The following is a 22,798-nucleotide window of genomic DNA, read 5'->3' on the forward strand; positions in this document are numbered from 1 at the left end:
TCACTCCGGAGTTTGGCTCTCCGGGATTCACTCCGGAGTTTGGATCTCCGGGATTCACTCCGGAGTTTGGCTCTCCGGGATTCACTCCGGAGTTTGGCTCTCCGGGATTCACTCCGGAGTTTGGCTCTCCGGGATTCACTCCGGAGTTTGGATCTCCGGGATTCACTCCAAGGATTGGCTCTCCGGGACTCACTCCGGAGTTTGGATCTCCGGGATTCACTCCGGAGTTTGGATCTCCGGGATTCACTCCGGAGTTTGGATCTCCGGGATTCACTCCGGAGTTTGGATCTCCGGGATTCACTCCAAGGATCGGATCTCCGGGATTCACTCCGGAGTTTGGCTCTCCGGGACTCACTCCGGAGTTTGGATCTCCGGGATTCACTCCGGAGTTTGGATCTCCGGGATTCACTCCAAGGATCGGATCTCCGGGACTCACTCCGGAGTTTGGATCTCCGGGATTCACTCCGGAGTTTGGATCTCCGGGATTCACTCCAAGGATCGGATCTCCGGGGCCTCACTCCGGTGTTTGGATCTCCGGGATTCACTCCGGAGTTTGTATCTCCGGGACTCACTCCGGAGTTTGGATCTCCGGGATTCACTCCAGGTTACTCTTCAAGGGGGAATTAGAAATGACCCATCTGTTAAAGGCGCTCACATCCCGCCGACTTCCGGTGACGGCGGGCTGGAGACAGCCGCGCGTTGGAGGGCTCCCGCTCGGGAACGGCATTGTCGGGGATTGACGCCCGGTCCTAGGGGCAGTGAAGGCGGTGAAGGCCAGGAGAAAGCACCGGGAAGGGATATGTCGAGGTCCAGTAAGAAAACGGCTGTGAAAACAGCTGAAAGTGCGTCGGGGTTTAGAAAGGTCACCGCGGGGTCACCAAGGAAAATGGAGGCTGGAGCACCAGGGGAGGCCGCATTGCTTACGGCTGAAGAAATAACCAAGGTGATGGCTGCGGAATTCGAAAGGCAGTTTCCAAAACACATGGAGGCAATGAGGAAGGAGATGAGGGAGGTTTTGAGTGTGCTGGTGGAGGAGGCGATTTCCCCGGTGACAACGGCGTTGGCGAGCGCAGTGGCGGAGGTGCGGGAGCAAGGGGAGGCGCTGAAGGAAGTGGAGGAGACATTGTTGCAGCACGGTGATCAACTTACCTGGATGGAGAAGGAGATGCGGAAGGTGCTGGAGGTGAACAAGGATCTGCGAGGAAAAATGGAAGACCTGGAAAACAGATCCAGGCGACAGAATTTGAGGATTGTGGGGCTGCCCGAAGGAGTTGAGGGGCCGAGGCCGACTGAGTATTTTGCCGCTATGCTGGCGAAACTATTGGGGGAGGGGGAGGATCCCTCCCGGTATGAACTGGATCGGGCTCATCGTTCGTGGAGGCCTGTACCAAAGGCGAGTGAGCCGCCAAGGGTGGTGACTCTGTGCTTCCGTAGGTACAGTGTGAAGGAGAAGGTCCTGTGCTGGGCCAAGCAGAAGCGGGTGGTGCAGTGGGCTGGAACTGGTATAGGTGTATACCAGGACTTTACGGTGGAGCTGGCGAGGAGGCGGGCTGCTTTCCACCGGGTGAAGAGGGCACTGTATAGTAGCATGGTGCAGTGCGGCATTGTATATCCAGCGAAGCCGAGGGTGATTTATAAGCTCAAGGACTGTTATTTTGGAACGGCGGAAGCAGCGGAGGAGTTTGCGAAGGCAGAAGGACTGTGGCAGAACTGAGAAATGGCCATGTGCCGATGTAACCTCATGACTGTATTTTCTTCTTTTTTTGTTTCACTGTGTGCGGGTAGTGTGGGCGAAAGGAGACGATGTTGTATATATTTGGACAAGGGAAGTGATGGGACTTGCACTAGAAGTGAGGGCTCTTTGGGGTGGAGGTGGATATGAGGGGTGTGTGTGCTAAAAGGGGATTTCTGGGCTTTCCTAGGGCCGGGCAAGGGGGAAAGGGACCGGGGCGGGGGCCTCCGCGCCGGCCGGTTTAAGCCGGCCAGTGAACAGGAGTGAGGTGGGGGGAGGGGCTGCGGCCATCGAAGCCTGGCAGAACAGGGCCCGAGGGGTCTAGCCGAGGTGGAAAGTTGGGGGGAAGGAACCGAGGTTGGGGGGAGGGGTTTTACAAGAGGCAGTGGACAGGAGGAGTTGGGGAGGAGGGGAGGTGAGGGGGGGGGAGGATGTTTACAACTCTTGGGTATCATGTACGGCACTCTTTCAGAGGTTGGATGGCGTTGACTGTGGGGGGGTGGGGGGTGGAGGGGAGTGGACTCTATGGTGACCATGGGCGGTCCCGGACTCCTTTCTCTTTTTCTCCTTTGTTTTTTTGTTTCCACTATGGGAGGGTTTGTTTTATTGGATGCATTGTGGGCCGTTGTTTGGGGTGGTGGGAGGATGGGATCATTGCTATTGTTGAGGGGATTGATTTTGTATTTGTTACCGTTTACTGTCTGTGGGGTGGGTGGGTGTAAATTCTGAAGGGAAATGTGAAAATGGAGAATAAAAACATTTATTTAAAAAAAGGCGCCCACATCCCGCACGACAAATTTTTGTCCAGCACAACCTTGTCAAAATGACCACCTTTCGAGAGGAAGTGGGTAGGCACGTCCTAAATAACCTCTCTGTCCTGATCAGCGGTTTACCTGCAAAAAATCCCCTCATCTCGCTAATCTCAACAGCAACCCACACAGCCAAACTCCATCTACAAATTCTCAATCTGGTATTCAAATCTCTCATAGTGCCTCCCACCTCCCTATCTCTGTAACCTCCTCCAGCCCCTACAACCCTCCCTATCTCTGTAACCTCCTCCAGCCCCTACAACCCTCCCTATCTCTGTAACCTCCTCCAGCCCCACAACCCTCCCTATCTCTGTAACCTCCTCCAGCCCCTACAACCCTCCCTATCTCTGTAACCTCCTCCAGCTCCTACACCCCTCCCTATCTCTGTAACCTCCTCCAGCCCCTACAACCCTCCCTATCTCTGTAACCTCCTCCAGCCCCCACAACCCTCCCTATCTCTGTAACCTCCTCCAGCCCCACAACCCTCCCTATCTCTGTAACCTCCTCCAGCCCCTACAACCCTCCCTATCTCTGTAACCTCCTCCAGCTCCTACAACCCCTCCCTATCTCTGTAACCTCCTCCAGCCCCTACAACCCTCCCTATCCTGTAACCTCCTCCAGCCCCCACAACCCTCCCTATCTCTGTAACCTCCTCCAGCCCCGACAACCCTCCCTATCTCTGTAACCTCCTCCAGCCCCCACAACCCTCACTATCTCTGTAACCTCCTCCAGCCCCTACAACCCTCCCTATCACTGTAACCTCCTCCAGCCCCGACAACCCTCCCTATCTCTGTAACCTCCTCCAGCCCCTACAACCCTCCCTATCTCTGTAACCTCCTCCAGCCCCAACAACCCTCCCTATCTCTGTAACCTCCTCCAGCCCCAACAACCCTCCCTATCTCTAGTAACCTCCTCCAGCCCTTACAACCCTCCCTATCTCTGTAACCTCCTCCAGCCCCTACAACCCTCCCATCTCTGTAACCTCCTCCAGCCCCGACAACCCTCCCTATCTCTGTAACCTCCTCCAGCCCCGACAACCCTCCCTATCTCTGTAACCTCCTCCAGCCCCTACAACCCTCCCTATCTCTGTAACCTCCTCCAGCCCCTACAACCCTCCCTATCTCTGTAACCTCCTCCAGCCCCCACAACCCTCCCTATCTCTGTAACCTCCTCCAGCCCCCACAACCCTCCCTATCTCTGTAACCTCCTCCAGCCCCTACAACCCTCCCTATCTCTGTAACCTCCTCCAGCCCCTACAACCCTCCCTATCTCTGTAACCTCCTCCAGCCCCTACAACCCTCCCTATCTCTGTAACCTCCTCCAGCCCCCACAACCCTCCCTATCTCTAGTAACCTCCTCCAGCCCTACAACCCTCCCTATCTCTGTAACCTCCTCCAGCCCCTACAACCCTCCCTATCTCTGTAACCTCCTCCAGCCCCTACAACCCTCCCTATCTCTGTAACCTCCTCCAGCTCCGGCAACCCTCCCTATCTCTGTAACCTCCTCCAGCCCCGACAACCCTCCCTATCTCTATAACCTCCTCCAGCCCCTACAACCCTTCCTATCTCTGTAACCTCCTCCAGCCCCCACAACCCTCCCTATCTCTGTAACCTCCTCCAGCCCCACAACCCTCCCTATCTCTGTAACCTCCTCCAGCCCCTACAACCCTCCCTATCTCTGTAACCTCCTCCAGCTCCTACACCCCTCCCTATCTCTGTAACCTCCTCCAGCCCCTACAACCCTCCCTATCACTGTAACCTCCTCCAGCCCCCACAACCCTCCCTATCTCTGTAACCTCCTCCAGCCCCAACAACCCTCCCTATCTCTGTAACCTCCTCCAGCCCCCCAACCCTCACTATCTCTGTAACCTCCTCCAACCCCCACAACCCTCCCTATCACTGTAACCTCCTCCAGCCCCGACAACCCTCCCTATCTCTGTAACCTCCTCCAGCCCCTACAACCCTCCCTATCTCTGTAACCTCCTCCAGCCCCAACAACCCTCCCTATCTCTGTAACCTCCTCCAGCCCCAACAACCCTCCCTATCTCTATAACCTCCTCCAGCCCTTACAACCCTCCCTATCTCTGTAACCTCCTCCAACCCCAAAACCCTCCCTATCTCAGTAACCTCCTCCAGCCCCCCAACCCTCCCTATCTCTGTAACCTCCTCCAGCCCCCAACCCTCCCTATCTCTAACCTCCTCCAACCCCCACAACCCTCCCTATCTCTGTAACCACCTCCAGCCCTACAACCCTCCCTATCTCTGTAACCGCCTCCAACCCCTACACCCCTCCCTATCTCTGTAACCTCCTCCAGCCCCCCAACCCTCCCTATCTCTGTAACCTCCTCCAACCCCCACAACCCTCCCTATCTCTGTAACCACCTCCAGCCCTACAACCCTCCCTATCTCTGTAACCTCCTCCAGCCCCTACAACCCTCCCTATCTCTGTAACCTCGTCCAGCCCCTACAAACCCTCCCAATCTCTGTAACCTCCTCCAGCCCCTACAACCCTCCCTATCTCTGTAACCTCCTCCAGCTCCGGCAACCCTCCCCATCTCTGTAACCTCCTCCAGCCCCTACAACCCTCCCTATCTCTGTAACCTCCTCCAGCCCCAACAACCCTCCCTATCTCTGTAACCTCCTCCAGCCCCAACAACCCTCCCTATCTCTATAACCTCCTCCAGCCCTTACAACCCTCCCTATCTCTGTAACCTCCTCCAGCCCCAAAACCCTCCCTATCTCAGTAACCTCCTCCAGCCCCCCAACCCTCCCTATCTCTGTAACCTCCTCCAGCCCCCCAACCCTCCCTATCTCTAACCTCCTCCAACCCCCACAACCCTCCCTATCTCTGTAACCACCTCCAGCCCTACAACCCTCCCTATCTCTGTAACCGCCTCCAACCCCTACACCCCTCCCTATCTCTGTAACCTCCTCCAGCCCTTACAACCCTCCCTATCTCTGTAACCTCCTCCAGCCCCAAAACCCTCCCTATCTCAGTAACCTCCTCCAGCCCCCCAACCCTCCCTATCTCTGTAACCTCCTCCAGCCCCCCAACCCTCCCTATCTCTAACCTCCTCCAACCCCCACAACCCTCCCTATCTCTGTAACCACCTCCAGCCCTACAACCCTCCCTATCTCTGTAACCTCCTCCAGCCCCTACAACCCTCCCTATCTCTGTAACCTCGTCCAGCCCCTACAAACCCTCTCTATCTCTGTAACCTCCTCCAGCCCCCACAACCCTCCCTATCTCTGTAATGTCCTCCAGTTCCTAAAACCCTCCCCATCTCTGTAACCTCCTCCAGCCCCTACCACCCTCCCAATCTCTGTAACCTCCTCCAGCCCCTACAACCCTCCCTATCTCTGTAACCTCCTCCAGCTCCGGCAACCCTCCCCATCTCTGTAACCTCCTCCAGCCCCTACAACCCTCCCTATCTCTGTAACCTCCTCCAACTCCTACAACCCTCCCTATCTCTGTAACCCCCTCCAGCCCCTACAACCCTCCCTATCTCTGTAACCTCCAGCCCCTACAACCCTCCCTATCTCTATAACCCCCTCCAGCCCCTACAACCCTCCCTATCTCTGTAACCTCCTCCAGCCCCTACAGCCCTCCCTATCTCTGTAACCTCCTCCAGCTCCTACAACCCTCCCTATCTCTGTAACCCCCTCCAGCCCCTACAACCCTCCCTATCTCTGTAACCCCCTCCAGCCCCTACAACCCTCCCTATCTCTGTAGTTCTTCCAGTGAGCCAGAGTGAGACACAGTGAAGAGTGAGTTTGTGAATTTGAAGCTAGGTGGCAATTCGAAGTTGGGTGGGGAGGAGGTGCTTTTTATCCCTGGTAAGTAGTTTTCCTTTTCATTTGTCTATTTATTATTTTTGTTTTTCTTTTGTTTATTGGAATTGTAGTTGTATAAGTTAACCTAAGGTTTAAGACATGGCAGGAGATCCCAGACCCGTGTCATGCTCCTCGTGTGCGATGTGGGAGCTCAGGGACACGTCCACTGTCCCTGGCTCCTTCACGTGCAAGAAGTGTGTTCAGTTGCAGCTCCTGTTAGACCGCTTGACGGCTCTGGAGCTGCGGATGGACTCACTTTGGAGCATCCGCGATGCTGAGGAGGTCGTGGATAGCACGTTTAGCGAGTTAGTAACTTTCACCTGCGGTGTGACTTAGGGACATAGAAAATGGGTGACCAAAAGAAAGAGCAAGAGTAGGAAGGCAGTCCCCTGCGGTCATCTCCCTGCAAAACAGATATACCGCTTTGGATGCTGTTGAGGGAGATGGCTCACCAGGGGAAGGCAGCAGCAGCCAGGTTCATGGCACCGTGGCTGGCTCTGCTGCACAGCAGGGCAGGAAGAAAAATGGCAGGGCTATAGTGATAGGGGACTCGATCGTAAGGGGAATAGACAGGCGGTTCTGTGGACGCAATCGAGACTCCAGGATGGTATGTTGCCTCCCTGGTGCAAGGGTCAAGGATGTCTCGGAGCGGCTGCAGGACATTCTGGGGGGGGGGGGGGGGGGGGAGGGTGAACAGCCAGCTGTCGTGGTGCACATAGGCACCAACGATATAGGTAAAAAATGGGATGAGGTCCTACAAGCGGAATTCAGGGAGTTAGGAGTTAAATTTAAAAAGTAGGACCTCAAAGGTAGTAATCTCAGGATTGCTACCAGTGCCACGAGCTAGTCAGAGTAGGAATGTCAGGATAGATAGGATGAATGCATGGCTTGAGAGATGGTGCAAGAGGGAGGGATTCAAATTCCTTGGGCATTGAACATAGAACATACAGTGCAGAAGGAGGCCATTCGGCCCATCGAGCCTGCACAGATCCACCTAAGTCCTCACTGCCCTCCTAACCCTTTTGGACACTAAGGACAATTTAGCACGGCCAATCCACCTAACCTGCACACCTTTGGATAGTGGGAGGAAACCGGAGCACCCGGAGGAAACTCACGCAGACACAGGGAGGACGTGCAGACTCCGCACAGACAGTGACTCAGCGGGGAATCGAACCTGGGACCCTGGAACCGGTTCTGGGGGAGGTGGGACCAGTATAAACTGCACCTGGGCAGGACTGGAATCAATGTCCTGGTGGGGTATTGGCTCGTGCTGTTGGGGAGGGTTTAAACTAATTGTGGCAGGGGGGATGGGAACCGATGCAGGAAATCAGAGGGAAGTAAAACGGGGACAGAAACAAAAGGCAGTAAGGGGAAAAGTGTAAGACAGGGAAGCCATAGTCAAAAATCAAAAAGGGCTACAGTACAAGGTACAGTGACTGAGGGGAGCTCAGTGAATAGGCTCAGTAATACTAAAAGGAATAAAACAGGAAGTAAAAACATAAATGGAAAGCGAGGCAGCAGGTTATTACATGAAGATATGGGTTCTATGATAAGGAAAATCAGGTGAAAAGTTAAAAGGAAAAATAACTTAGGAGAGGTTACTAATAGAGGTGTTAAGATTCAAAACAGAAGCATAAAAACCAACATAAGTCTACTTTATCTGAATGCTCGTAGTATTCGGAATAAGGTAAATGAGATGATGGCGCAAATCATCGTGAATGACTATGATTTAGTGGCCACTACTGAAACATGGTTAAAGGATGGTCACAACTGGGAGTTAAATATCCGAGGGTATCAAACTATTCGGAAGGACAGAGTGGATGGTAAGGGAGGTGGTGTAGCTCTGTTATTTAAGGATGACATCCGGGCAATAGTAAGGGATGACATCGGTGCTATGGAGGATAAGGTTGAATCCATTTGGGTGGAAATCAGGAATAGTAAGGTGAAAAAGTCACTGATAGGAGTAGTCTATCGGCCACCAAATAGTAATGTTATGGTGGGGCAGGCAATAAACAAAGAAATAACTGATGCATGTAGAAATGGTACAGCAGTTATCATGGGGGATTTTAATCTACATGTCGATTGGTTTAACCAGGTCGGTCAAGGCAGCCTTGAGGAGGAGTTTATAGAATGTATCCGCGATAGTTTCCTGGAACAATATGTAATGGAAGCTACGAGGGAACAAGCGGTCCTAGATCTGGTCCTGTGTAATGAGACAGGATTGATTAATGATCTCATAGTTAGGCATCCTCTCAGAAGGAGCGATCACAATATGGTGGAATTTAAAATACAGATGGAGGGATGAGAAGGGAAAATCAAATACTAGTGTTTTGTGCTTAAACAAAGGAGATTACAATGGGATGAGAGAAGAGCTAGCTAAGACAGACATGGAGCAAAGACTTTATGGTGGAACAGTTGAGGAACAGTGGAGAACCTTCCAAGCAATTTTTCACAGTGCTCAGCAAAGGTTTATACCAAATAAAAAGGAAGGATGGTAGAAAGAGGGAAAATCGACCGTGGATATCTAAGGAAATAAGGGAGAGTATCAAATTGAAGGAAAAAGCAGACAAAGTGGCAAAGATTGGTGGGAGACTAGAGGACTGGGAAATCTTTAGGGAGCAACAAAAAGCTGATAAAAAAGCCATAAAGAAGAGTAAAATAGATTATGAGAGTAAACTTGCTCAGAATATAAAATCAGACAGTAAACGTTTCTACAAATATATAAAACAAAAAAGAGTGGCTAAGGTAAATATTGGTCCTTCAGAGGGAAGACACAAATAACATGCCAGCGACTGATAGAAATGACGCTATGACAGGTGAGGACCTTGAGACGACCGTTATCACTAAGGAGATAGTGATGGGCAAAAGGTAATGGGGCTAAAGGTAGACAAGTCTCCTGGCCCTCCAGATCACTGTAACCTCTTCCAGCCCCTACAACCCTCCCTATCTCTGTAACCTCCTCCAGCCCAAACAACCCTCCCTATCTCTGTAACAATGTACAGCCCCTACAACCCTCCCAATCTCTGTAATCACCTCTAGCTCCTACAACCCTCCCTATCTCTGTAACCTCCTCCAGCCCCTACAACCCTCCCGATCTCTGTAACCTCCTCCACCCACTGCATCCCTTCCCATAAAGGTGACAGCGTAGAGGGAGCTTTACTCTGTATCTAACCCCGTGCTGTACCTGTCCTGGGAGTGTTTGATGGGGACAGTGTAGAGGGAGCTTTACTCTGTATCTAACCCCGTGCTGTACCTGTCCTGGGAGTGTTTGATGGGGACAGTGTAGAGGGAGCTTCACTCTGTATCTAACCCCGTGCTGTACCTGTCCTGGGAGTGTTTGATGGGGACAGTGTAGAGGGAGCTTTACTCTGTATCTAACCCCGTGCTGTACCTGTCCTGGGAGTGTTTGATGGGGACAGTGTAGAGGGAGCTTTACTCTGTATCTAACCCCGTGCTGTACCTGTCCTGGGAGTGTTTGATGGGGACAGTGTAGAGGGAGCTTTACTCTGTATCTAACCCCGTGCTGTACCTGTCCTGGGAGTGTTGGATGGGGACAGTGTAGAGGGAGCTTTACTCTGTATCTAACCCCGTGCTGTACCTGTCCTGGGAGTGTTTGATGGGGACAGTGCAGAGGGAGGTTTGGTCGCTTTTGCGGCCAATGTTGTCGCTGAAATAAAAAGAGGAAGATGTTGGTTTCTGTGGATGTGTGAATCTTTATCATTCTCTCACAATCTGCTCTGCGCAGTGCGTTTCATGCTCGTCTCTCTTCACAGTCCGGCTGTGGAATCTGCTGCTGGTCCTCCCGTTCAACCCAGATTTCCCGGGATTGTTTGTAGAACTCTTCAATATTACGGTAAGCCATTGGCGCATTTTATGTTTTGTGCGGGCTGAATGTTTTTGTCAGGGTTGGTGGGTGGGGTATTTAGATCTCAGCAGACTGGAGACTGCAAAGCCAGGAATCGCTAGCTTTGTAAGCAGACCAAGGCAGGCTAGCAGCACGGTTCGATTCCCGTACCAGCCTCCCCGAACAGGCGATTCCCGTACCAGGCTCCCCGAACAGGCGCCGGAATGTGGTGACTAGGGGCTTTTCACAGTAACTTCATTTGAAGCCGACTCGTGACAATAAGCGATTTTCATTTCATTTCATTTCATCTACTTCACCCTGTGAACTTTCGTCTGCATTTCCATGTGAGTCAAAGTGTGCCTTAATTTACATCGGGACAGCACAGCTCAATCCTCAACACCCCCACATCCCAGAGTAACATTGGGGGTATGGGGGGCAGTGATGAAATTGGTTAAACTGGTTGGTGAAACAGACAGAGAGACAGAGAGAGAGAGAGACAGAGACAAAGAGAGAGACACACAGAGAGAGACACAGAGAGAGAGTGACAGAGAGAGAGAGACAGAGAGAGAGAGACAGAGAGAGAGAGATAGACGGAGAGAGACAGAGAGAGAGAGATAGACGGAGAGAGACAGAGAGAGAGAGATAGACGGAGAGAGAGAGTGACAGAGAGAGAGAGACAGAGAGAGAGAGATTGACGGAGAGAGACAGAGAGAGAGAGATAGACGGAGAGAGAGACAGAGAGAGAGAGACAGAGAGAGAGAGATAGACGGAGAGAGACAGAGAGAGAGATAGACGGAGAGAGAGACAGAGAGAGAGAGATAGACGGAGAGAGTGACAGAGAGAGAGAGTGACAGAGAGAGAGAGAGACAGAGAGAGAGATAGACGGAGAGAGAGACAGAGAGAGAGAGACAGAGGCAGCGAGACGAGAGGGAAACAGAGAGAGAGAGAGACAGAGAGAGAGAGAGAGAGACAGACAGAAAGAGACACAGACAGCGAAACAGAGAGAGGGAGACAGAGAGAGAGAGACAGAGAGAGAGAGAGACAGACAGAAAGAGACACAGACAGCGAAACAGAGAGAGGGAGACAGAGAGAGAAACAGATAGACAGACAGTCAGAGACAGAGGGATAGACAGAGACAGACAGAGAGAGATAGATAGAGAGAGACAGAGACAGTCAGAGAGAGACAGATGGGGAGAGACAGAGAGAGAGAGAAACAGTGAGACAACTTGCCCCCCTTCCCCTCCCTCCCTTCCTCAGGCAGCTGAAGGCACGGCCGCCAATAGTGGAGCGACGGGAATGGGGGGGGAAGCTCGAGAGGCCGGTATTGGAGGAGCGCAGAGATCTCGGAGGGTTGTTGGAGGTTGCAGGGATAGGGAGGGGTGTAGGGGCTGGAGGAGGCTACAGAGATAGGGAGGGTTGTAGGGGCTGGAGGAGGTTACAGGGATAGGGAGGGGTGTAGGGGCTGGAGGAGGTTACAGAGATAGGGAGGGGTGTCGGGGCTGGAGGAGGTTACAGGGATATGGAGGGTTGTAGGGGCTGGAGGAGGTTACAGGGATAGGGAGGGTTGTCGGGGCTGGAGGAGGTTACAGAGATAGGGAGGGTTGTTGGGGCTAGAGGAGGTTACAGAGATAGGGAGGGTTGTAGGGACTAGAGGAGGTTACAGCGATAGGGAGGGTTGTAGGAGGTTACAGAGATAGGGAGGGTTGTAGGGGCTGGAGGAGGTTACAGAGATAGGGAGGGTTGTAGGGGCTGGAGGAGGTTACAGAGATAGGGAGGGTTGTAGGGGCTGGAGGAGGTTACAGAGATAGGGAGGGTTGTAGGGACTGGAGGAGGTTACAGAGATAGGGAGGGTTGTTGGGGCTGGAGGAGGTTACAGCGATAGGGAGGGTTGTAGGGGCTGGAGGAGGTTACAGAGATAGGGAGGGTTGTAGGGAGTGGAGGAGGTTACAAAGATAGGGAGGGTTGTAGGGGCTGGAGGAGGTTACAGAGATAGGGAGGGTTGTCGGGGCTGGAGGAGGTTACAGAGATAGGGAGGGTTGTAGGGGCTGGAGGAGGTTACAGAGATAGGGAGGGTTGTAGGGGTTGGAGGAGGTTACAGAGATAGGGAGGGTTGTCGGGGCTGGAGGAGGTTACAGCGATAGGGAGGGTTGTAGGAGGTTACAGAGATAGGGAGGGTTGTAGGGGCTGGAGGAGGTTACAGAGATAGGGAGGGTTGTAGGGGCTGGAGGAGGTTACAGAGATAGGGAGGGTTGTAGGGGCTGGAGGAGGTTACAGAGATAGGGAGGGTTGTAGGGACTGGAGGAGGTTACAGATATAGGGAGGGTTGTAGGGGCTGGAGGAGGTTACAGAGATAGGGAGGGTTGTTGGGGCTGGAAGAGGTTACAGCGATAGGGAGGGTTGTAGGGGCTGGAGGAGGTTACAGAGATAGGGAGGGTTGTAGGGGGTGGAGGAGGTTACAAAGATAGGGAGGGTTGTAGGGACTGGAGGAGGTTACAGAGATAGGGAGGGTTGTCGGGGCTGGAGGAGGTTACAGAGATAGGGAGGGTTGTAGGGGCTGGAGGATGTTACAGAGATAGGGAGGGTTGTAGGGGTTGGAGGAGGTTACAGAGATAGGGAGGTTTGTCGGGGCTGGAGGAGGTTACAGAGATAGGGAGGGTTGTAGGGGCTGGAGGAGGTTACAGAGATAGGGAGGGTTGTTGGGGCTGGAGGAGGCTACAGAGATAGGGAGGGTTGTAGGGGCTGGAGGAGGTTACAGAGATAGAGAGGGCTGTTGTGGCTGGAGGAGGTTACAGAGATCGGGAGGGTGCAGGGGCTGGAGGAGGTTACAGAGATAGGGAGGGTTGTAGCGGCTGGAGGAGGTTACAGAGATAGTGAGGGTTGTAGGGGCTGGATGAGGTTACAGAGATAGGGAGGGTTGTAGGGACTGCAGGATGTTACAGAGATGGGGAGGGTTGTAGGGGCTGGAGGAGGTTACAGAGATAGGGAGGGTTGTCGGGGCTGGAGGAGGTTACAGAGATAGGGAGGGTTGTAGGGGCTGGAGGAGGTTACAGAGATAGGGAGGGTTGTAGGGACTGCAGGATGTTACAGAGATAGGGAGGGTTGTAGGGGCTGGAGGAGGTTACAGAGATAGGGAGGGTTGTAGGGGCTAGAGGAGGTTACAGCGATAGGGAGGGTTGTAGGAGGTTACAGAGATAGGGAGGGTTGTAGGGGCTGGAGGAGGTTACAGAGATAGGGAGGGTTGTAGGGGCTGGAGGAGGTTACAGAGATAGGGAGCGTTGTAGGGGCTGGAGGAGGTTACAGAGATAGGGAGGGTTGTAGGGACTGGAGGAGGTTACAGAGATAGGGAGGGTTGTAGGGGCTGGAGGAGGTTACAGAGATAGGGAGGGTTGTTGGGGTTGGAAGAGGTTACAGCGATAGGGAGGGTTGTAGGGGCTGGAGGAGGTTACAGAGATAGGGAGGGTAGTAGGGGGTGGAGGAGGTTAGAAAGATAGGGAGGGTTGTAGGGACTGGAGGAGGTTACAGAGATAGGGAGGGTTGTCGGGGCTGGAGGAGGTTACAGAGATAGGGAGGGTTGTAGGGGCTGGAGGAGGTTACAGAGATAGGGAGGGTTGTAGGGGTTGGAGGTAGGTTACAGAGATAGGGAGGTTTGTCGGGGCTGGAGGAGGTTACAGAGGTAGGGAGGGTTGTAGGGGCTGGAGGAGGTTACAGAGATAGGGAGGGTTGTTGGGGCTGGAGGAGGCTACAGAGATAGGGAGGGTTGTAGGGGCTGGAGGAGGTTACAGAGATAGAGAGGGCTGTTGTGGCTGGAGGAGGTTACAGAGATGGGGAGGGTGTAGGGGCTGGAGGACGTTACAGAGATAGGGAGGGTTGTAGCGGCTGGAGGAGGTTACAGAGATAGTGAGGGTTGTAGGGGCTGGAGGAGGTTACAGAGATAGTGAGGGTTGTAGGGACTGGTGGAGGTTAATAATAATAACCTTTTATTGTCACAAGTATGAAGTTACTGTGAAAAGCCCCTAGTCACCACATTCTGGTGCCTGTTCGGGGAGGCTGGTACGGGAATTGAACCCACACTGCTAGCCTTGTTCTGCATTACAAACCAGCTGTCCAGCCCACTGAGTTGTTACAGAGATAGTGACAGCTGTTGGGGCTCAAGGTCACAGAAATAGGAAGGGTTGTTAGGGACTGGAGGAGGTTACAGAGATAGGAAGGGTTGTCGGGGCTGGAGGAGGTTACAGAGATAGGGAGGGTTGTAGGGGCTGGAGGAGGTTACAGAGATAGGGAGGGTTGTAGGGGCTGGAGGAGGTTACAGAGATAGGGAGGGTTGTAGGGGCTGGAGGAGGTTACAGAGATAGGGAGGGTTGTAGGGGCTGGAGGAGGTTACAGAGATAGGGAGGGTTGTAGGGGCTGGAGGAGGTTACAGAGATAGGGAGGGTTGTAGGGGCTGGAGGAGGTTACAGAGATAGGGAGGGTTGTAGGGACTGGTGGAGGTTACAGAGATAGGGAGGGTTGTAGGGGCTGCAGGAGGTTACAGAGATAGGGAGGATTGTAGGGGCTGGAGGAGGTTACAGAGATGGGAGGGTTGTAGGGGCTGGAGGAGGTTACAGAGATAGGGAGGGTTGTAGGGGCTGGAGGAGGTTACAGAGATAGGGAGGGTTGTAGGGGCTGGAGGAGGTTACACAGATAGGGAGGGTTGTAGTGGCTGGAGGAGGTTACAGAGATAGGGAGGGTTGTAGGGGCTGGAGGAGGTTACAGAGATAGGGAGGGTTGTAGGGGCTGGAGGAGTTTACAGAGATAGGGGTGTAGTGGCTGGAGGAGGTTACAGAGATAGGTAGGGTTGTAGGGGCTGGAGGAGGTTACAGAGATAGGGAGGGTTATAGGGGCTGGAGGTTACAGAGATAGGGAGGGATATAGGGGCTGGAGGAGGTTACAGAGATAGGGAAGGTTGTAGGGACTGGAGGAGGTTACAGTGATAGGGAGGGTTGTCGGGACTGGTGGAGGTTACAGAGATAGGAAGAGTTGTAGGGTTTGGAGGAGGTTACAGTGATAGGGAGGGTTCTAGGGGCTGGAGGAGGTTACAGAGATAGTGAGGGTTGTAGGGGCTGGAAGAGGTTACAGAGATAGGGAGGGTTATAGGGGCTGGAGGAGGTTACAGAGATAGTGAGGGTTATAGGGGCTGGAGGAGGTTACAGAGATAGGGCGGCTTGGAGGTGCTGGAGGAGGTTACAGAGGTAGGGAGGGGTGTCGGGGCTGGAGGAGGTTACAGAGATAGGGGCCTCACGGTAGCATGGTGGTTAGCATCAATGCTTCACAGCTCCAGGGTCCCAGGTTCGATTCCCGGCTGGGTCACTGTCTGTGTGGAGTCTGCACGTCCTCCCCGTGTGTGCGTGGGTTTCCTCCGGGTGCTCCGGTTTCCTCCCACAGTCCAAAGATGTGCGGGTTAGGTGGATTGGCCATGCTAAATTGCCCGTAGTGTAAGGTTAATGGGGGGATTGTTGGGTTACGGGTATACGGGTTACGTGGGTTTAAGTAGGGTGATCATTGCTCGGCACAACATCGAGGGCCGAAGGGCCTGTTCTGTGCTGTACTGTTCTATGTTCTATGAGGGTTGGGGGGCTGGAGGAGGTTACAGAGATAGGGAGGGGTGTTGGGGCTGGAGGAGGTTACAGAGATAGGGAGGGTTGTAGGGGCTGGAGGAGGTACAGGGATAGGGAGGGTTGTAGTGGCTGGAGGAGGTTACAGGGATAGGGAGGGTTGGAGAACGTGAGGCGATCGACTTAAAACATCAGATTGTATGAGGGGGCGGCGGGGGCGGTGGGGGGGGGGGGGTTGGATGCTGAAAGGATGTTTCCCCCTCTTCGGGGGGGGGGGGGGGGGTAATCCTGGAAGGGGGTGTGTGGGGGGGGGGGGGGGGGGGGTGAGAATAAGACAGGATGGTGAACTCGGCACCCGATCAGGACAATTATCCCCGGGGGGCAGCAGGACTGGTGGGGCCGATTGGCCTGATGGCTGTTCATTAAGATCTCACATCCCTTCCAAATCTGTAAGAGGGAAGTTTGCGGTGGTTCATTCTGGCTTCCTGATTTTTACCAGACGTCTTCCGAGATCCTCTGCCCTCCGAATTGCAGGTGTTCGTCATTTGCGGCTTCCCGTTTCTGGCCCTCGCTCTGGGAATAAAAGATAACAGGGCCAGGGAACGGATGTTTGTCGCTCATTCCCCATCGAGCTGATCCGCAGCCTCGTCTCACTGTCCACCCCTTGTGGTGAAACCTTCAAACAACATTCATGGCATCGCGCCAAGGTGTCGTTTCCACCCACCACCTAACCCCACGGGGCGATGGGTTAAAATCCCATTGACAGGAATCCTCCCATGAGGCAGAGCCCACCTCCACCTCCAGACGACCCGAGTTAAAATGGGAATTCATTTTCAGTCCCAAGATCTTGTGCAGCCCCCGGCCGGAAGGCTGTAGATTGAGCCCCACTGCGCAGACTCTCCGCCCGGCCTGGGTACTGAGGGAGCGCCGCACTGTCGGAGGGTCAGTGCTGAGGGAGCGCCGCACTGTCGGAGGGTCAGTGCTGAGGGAGCGCCGTACTGTCAGAGGGTCAGTGTTGAGGGAGCGCCGCACTGTCGGAAGGTCAGTGCTGAGGGAGGGCCGCACTGCGAGAGGGTCAGTACTGAGGGAGTGCCGCACTGTCATGGGGTCAGTGCTGAGGGAGCGCCGCACTGTCGGAGGGTCAGTGCTGAGGGAGCGCCGCACTGTCGGAGGGTCAGTGCTGAGGGAGCGCCGCACTGTCGGAGGGTCAGTGCTGAGGGAGCGCCGCACTGTCGGAGGGTCAGTGCTGAGGGAGTGCCGCACTGTCGGAGGGTCAGTGCTCAGGGAGCGCCGCACTGTCGGAGGGTCAGTGCTGAGGGAGTGACGCACTGTCGGAGGGTCAGTGCTGAGGGAGTGCCGCACTGTCGGAGGGTCAGTGCTGAGGGAGTGCCGCACTGTCGGAGGGTCAGTGCTGAGGGAGCCCCGCACTGTCGGAGGGTCAGTGCTGAGGGAACGCCGCACTGTCAGAGGGTCAGTGCTGAGGGAGTGCCGCACTGTCGGAGGGTCAGTGCTGAGGGAGCGCCGCACTGTGGGAGGGTCAGTGCTGAGGGAGCGCCACACTGTCGGAGGGTTAGTGCTGAGGGAGCTCTGCACTGTCAGGGTCAGTGCTGAGGGTGGGCCGCACTGTGGGAGGGTCAGCGCTGAGGGAGTGCTGCACTGTCGGAGGGTCAGTGCTGAGGGAGCGCCACACTGTCAAAGGGTCAGTGCTGAGGGAGCGCCACACTGGCGGAGGGTCAGTGCTGAGGGAGTGCCGCACTGTCGGAGGGTCAGTGCTGAGGGAGCGCCGCACTGTCGGAGGGTCAGTGCTGAGGGAGCGCCGCACTGTCGGAGGGTCAGTGCTGAGGGGGCGCCGCACTGTCAGAGGGTCAGTGCTGAGGGAGCGCCGTACTGTCGGAGAGTCAGTGCTGAGGGTGTGCCGCACTGTCAAAGGGTCAGTGCTGAGGGAGCGCCACACTGTCAGAGGGTCAGTGCTGAGGGAGTGCCGCACTGTCGGAGGGTCAGTGCTGAGGGAGCGCCGCACTGTCGGAGGGTCAGTGCTGAGGGTGCACCGCCCCGTCGGAGGGTCAGTGCTGAGGGAGTGCCGCACTGTCGGAGGGTCAGTGCTGAGGGAGCGCCGCACTGTCAGAGGGTCATTGCTGAGGGAGCTCCGCACTGTCGGAGGGTCATTGCTGAGGGAGCGCCGCACTGTCGGAGGGTCAGTGCTGAGGGAGCGCCGCACTGTCGGAGGGTCATTGCTGAGGGAGCGCCGCACTGTCGGAGGGTCAGCGCTGAGGGAGCGCCGCACTGTCGGAGGGTCAGTGCTGAGGGAATGCCGCACTGGCGGAGGGTCAGTGCTGAGGGGACGCCGCACTGTCGGAGGGTCAGTGCTGAGGGAGTGCTGCACTGTCAGAGGGTCAGTACTGAGGGAGGGCCGCACTGTCAGGGGGTCAGTGCTGAGGGAGCGCCGCACTGTCGGAGGGTCAGTGCTGAGGGAGCGCCACACTGTCGGAGGGTCAGTGCTGAGGGAGTGCCGCACTGTTGGAGGGTCAGTGCTGAGGGAGCTCTGCACTGTCGGAGGATCAGTGCTGAGGGAGCGCCACACTGTTGGAGGGTCGGTGCTGAGGGAGCGCCGCACTGTCGGAGGGTCGGTGCTGAGGGAGCGCCGCACTGTCGGAGGATCAGTGCTGAGGGAGCGCCACACTGTCAGGGTCAGTGCTGAGGGAGCGCCGCACTGTCGGAGGGTCATTGCTGAGGGAGCGCCGCACTGTCGGAGGGTCAGTGCTGAGGGAGCGCCACACTGTCAAAGGGTCAGTGCTGAGGGAGCGCCACACTGGCGGAGGGTCAGTGCTGAGGGAGTGCCGCACTGTCGGAGGGTCAGTGCTGAGGGAGCTCTGCACTGTCAGGGTCAGTGCTGAGGGAGTGCCGCACTGTCGGAGGGTCAGTGCTGAGGGAGTGCCGCACTGTCAGAGGGTCAGTGCTGAGGGAGCGCCGTACTGTCGGAGAGTCAGTGCTGAGGGTGTGCCGCACTGTCAAAGGGTCAGTGCTGAGGGAGCGCCACACTGTCAGAGGGTCAGTGCTGAGGGAGTGCCGCACTGTCGGAGGGTCAGTGCTGAGGGAGCGCCGCACTGTCGGAGGGTCAGTGCTGAGGGTGCACCGCACTGTCGGAGGGTCAGTGCTGAGGGAGTGCCGCACTGTCAGAGGGTCAGTGCTGAGGGAGCGCCGTACTGTCGGAGAGTCAGTGCTGAGGGTGTGCCGCACTGTCAGAGGGTCAGTGCTGAGGGAGCGCCGCACTGTCAGAGGGTCATTGCTGAGGGAGCTCCGCACTGTCGGAGGGTCATTGCTGAGGGAGCGCCGCACTGTCGGAGGGTCAGTGCTGAGGGAGCGCCGCACTGTCGGAGGGTCATTGCTGAGGGAGCGCCGCACTGTCGGAGGGTCAGCGCTGAGGGAGCGCCGCACTGTCGGAGGGTCAGTGCTGAGGGAGCGCCGCACTGTCGGAGGGTCATTGCTGAGGGAGCGCCGCACTGTCAGAGGGTCAGCGCTGAGGGAGCGCCGCACTGTCAGAGGGTCAGTGCTGAGGGAGCGCCGCACTGTCAGAGGGTCAGTGCTGAGGGAGCTCCGCACTGTCAGAGGGTCAGTGCTGAGGGGAGCGCCGCACTGTCGGATGGTCATCTTTTGGGATGAGACATGAAGTCTCGGTCGCCCCCCCCGCCGTGCTCTCGCAGGTGATGGAAGGTATTTCACATCCAATATTGGATGCAGAGTGCTGGAGGGTGCAGGAGGAGGCGTGGGGAGGGGGGGGGGGGGGGGGGGGAGCAGCGACAGAGAACAGTGAGATCCACCTTCCCCACGCCCTCACCTCCACCACCCCATGCCCCCCCCCCCCCCCCCACATCGTCCTGGGGCCAATTTCTATCCCCCAACCAAGCTCACTAAAAGGCAGGGGGAAGGGGTAACAGGCACGAGGGAATTAGTGACCCTCTCTCCTCTCTAACCTGAGATTGCCGCTCTCATATTTGGTCAACTATTTTTCTTTCAGGGTACGATGGATTACGATGATGAATCGTCTTATTTAGACTATGGCAATTGGAGCGACGATTTGATGTGGAACGATACTTACTTTGTCTATGATTACAAGGGGGACGATGAATCAACACCACAATTGAATCCGCCATCCATCTTGGCCATCGCGATCTACGTCATCACCTTCCTCGTGGGCATCCCTGGCAACGCCGCCGTCATTTGGGTGACAGGCTGCAAGATGAAGCGGACGGTCAACTCCGTGTGGTTCCTCAACCTGGCGGTGGCCGACCTGGCCTATTGCTGCTCGTTACCCTTCCAGATCGCCAACACCGTCACCTTCAACCACTGGCCCACCGACGTCCTGCTCTGCAAGCTCATCCCCTCGGCCATCGTCCTCAACATGGCAGCCAGCGTCTTCATCCTGAGCGCCGTCAGCGTCGACCGATGCCTGGCCATCACCCGGCCCATCTGGTCTCAGCGGCGGCGGACGGTGGGGGCGGCGCGCATTGCCTGCGCCGGGGCCTGGCTGCTGGCCCTCCTCATGTGCCTGCCCACCCTGCTGCACCGCAGTATCCTGAAGTACCCGGATTTGGGCCTGTCGTACTGCTCGTACAACTACAGCCAGGCCCCCTTCGGCCAGAGGACCAAGCAGGTGGTGGAGGTCAGCCGGGTTCTGGTCGTTTTCGCCCTCCCGTTCCTGCTGATGGCGGCCTGCTACCTCCTGATCGCCCTCAAGGTGCGGCGCGCCCGCTTCGCCAAGTCCCGCAAGCCCATCCGCCTCATCGCGGTGGTGGTGGCCGCCTTCTTTGCCTGCTGGCTGCCCTACCACGTCTTCGGCCTGATGCAGGCCTTCAACTCCCACTCCGTGGCCCTGAGGTGGGATTACGCGGCGGTGGGCCTGGCCTCCGTCAACAGCGCCCTCAACCCCATCCTGTACGTCTTCATGGGCCGCGACTTCCGCCAGCGCTTCAGGCGCTCGCTGGCCAGCTCCCTCCGCCTGGCCTTCAGCGAGGACCTGACCCAGTCGGTCACCAGCTCCCGGTTAAAGTCCCGAACCAGCATTGAGAATAATTTTTGATTGTGTTAATTCAGACTTGCTGCTGTGCTACCTCTAATGGTGTATTATTAACCTGCGAGTGAATTATTTAACCAACCACGCTGATTATTCTGACCTCACTCAAGAACACAGTAAGCTGAAGGCTCCTGTTAATACGCAATAGATTTGTTATTGAGGGAGGAACCTAAAGAGACAATGTAAAATGAAGGGTCCGATTCTGAAGGGCTGCAGGGTGGGGGAGACCTGGGGTATATTCTTATAATACATAGCAATAAATAAAATTAAACTAACGAGAGCTGTTACAAACAGCTAAATTTCAAAGGCAGCAAAACTAATTAGACTGAAATATCGTTATCGGTGGCGACGATGTTTCCAGGCGCAGTGATGTGCACGGGGGGGGGGGGGGGGGGGGGCACAGTAGGCAGGACAGGTGAGAGAGTAAAGCCACAAGGTGCGATTCTCCGCAACGGCGGACAATCGGGAAGGCTGCCGTGAAAGAGGCCGTCACCCACGGCAGCCTCCGCACCCCCTCCCGGGACCCGATTCTACCCCCACCCCACCCCCAATCGGGGCTAAGAGCGGGGCCCCGGGGGTCTCGGCGGCGCGGCCTGGACGACGGTCGCCCGTATGGCGTCAGCCGCGCACGCGCAGGTTGGACGGCTCCATCACGCAGACGGCTCCGACCCGCGCAAGCCCGGTGGCCGCCTTTTCCCTCAGCCTCCCCGCGAGACGTGGCGGCTCGATCTTGCGGGGCGGCGGAGGGAAGATAGTGCGTCCGTTACGGACCCAGGCCCGACGATCGGTGGGCACCGGCCAGGTGTGGTTGCCGCCGTCGTGAAAAGGTCGTAAACGGCCGGCCTACTCGGCCCATCGGCCTCGGAGAATCGCCGTTCGCCGTGAGAAACGGCGAGCGGCAATTCGGGGAGCGGGGCGAGCGTGGGGGGGGGGGGGGGGGGGGGGGGGGGGGGGGGGGGGGGAGAATTGCGGGGGGGTCATAAAAGATGTCGGGAGGCCCTCCCGCTATTCTCCCAGGCGTCGTGGGGAGCGGAGAGTTCCGCCCACAGTATTCTGGGCTTTATTAACAGGGGCACAGAGATATGTTGAACTTGTATAAAAGACCGGCTCAGCCGCACGTGCCCAGTTGTGGGCGCCACACTTTAGGAATTGTGTGACGGCTTTAGAGAGAGAGAGGAGGGCAGAGAGAGAGAGAGGGAGAGGCGTAAAGAGAGAGGCAGAGAGAGGGAGAGGCGTAAAGAGAGAGGCACAGAGAGAGAGAGGCGGAGAGAGAGGCACAGGGAGAGACAGAGAAAGTGGGGCAGAGAGAGAGAGAGAGAGAGAGAGCCGGGGAGAGAGAGAGAGGGAGAGGCGTAAAGAGAGAGAGAGGCACAGAGAGAGAGAGAGAGAGAGGCACAGGGAGAGACAGAGAGGCGGAGAGAGAGACAGAGAGAGTGGGGCAGAGAGAGAGTTGCACAGAGAGAGAGAGCCGGGAAGAGATGAGAGAGGCAAAGAGAGAGAGGCACAGAGAGGGAGAGAGAGAGAGCCGGGAAGAGATGAGAGAGACAGAGAGAGAGAGGCACAGAGAGAAAGAGAGCCGGGAAGAGATGAGAGAGGCAAAGAGAGGGAGAGAGAGAGAGCCGGGAAGAGATGAGAGAGGCAAAGAGAGAGAGGCACAGAGAGAGAGAGAGAGAGCCGGGAAGAGATGAGAGAGACACAGAGAGAGCCGGGAAGAGATGAGAGGCAAAGAGAGAGAGGCACAGAGAGAGAGTGAGCCGGGAAGAGATGAGAGAGACACAGAGAGAGAGGCACAGAGAGGGAGAGAGAGAGAGCCGGGAAGAGGTGAGAGAGGCAAAGAGAGAGAGGCACAGAGAGAGAGAGAGCCGGGAAGAGATGAGAGAGACACAGAGAGAGCCGGGAAGAGATGAGAGGCAAAGAG

General features: G+C 56.0%; 1 protein-coding gene across 1 annotated transcript; it reads left to right on the forward strand.

Annotated features, from left to right (window-relative positions):
- Positions 1-10,062: 10,062 nt before the first annotated feature.
- On the forward strand, positions 10,063-21,146 carry LOC119955389 (C3a anaphylatoxin chemotactic receptor-like). Its single transcript, XM_038781449.1, has 2 exons — positions 10,063-10,227; positions 19,825-21,146. Exon 2 carries the CDS (start codon positions 19,831-19,833, stop codon positions 20,884-20,886), a length of 1,056 nt encoding a protein of 351 aa, XP_038637377.1. The 5' UTR covers positions 10,063-10,227; positions 19,825-19,830; the 3' UTR covers positions 20,887-21,146.
- The last annotated feature ends 1,652 nt before the right edge of the window (positions 21,147-22,798 follow it).

The sequence above is a fragment of the Scyliorhinus canicula genome, chromosome 21, assembly GCF_902713615.1.
Source record: "Scyliorhinus canicula chromosome 21, sScyCan1.1, whole genome shotgun sequence".
Classification (NCBI taxonomy): Eukaryota; Metazoa; Chordata; class Chondrichthyes; order Carcharhiniformes; family Scyliorhinidae; genus Scyliorhinus; species Scyliorhinus canicula.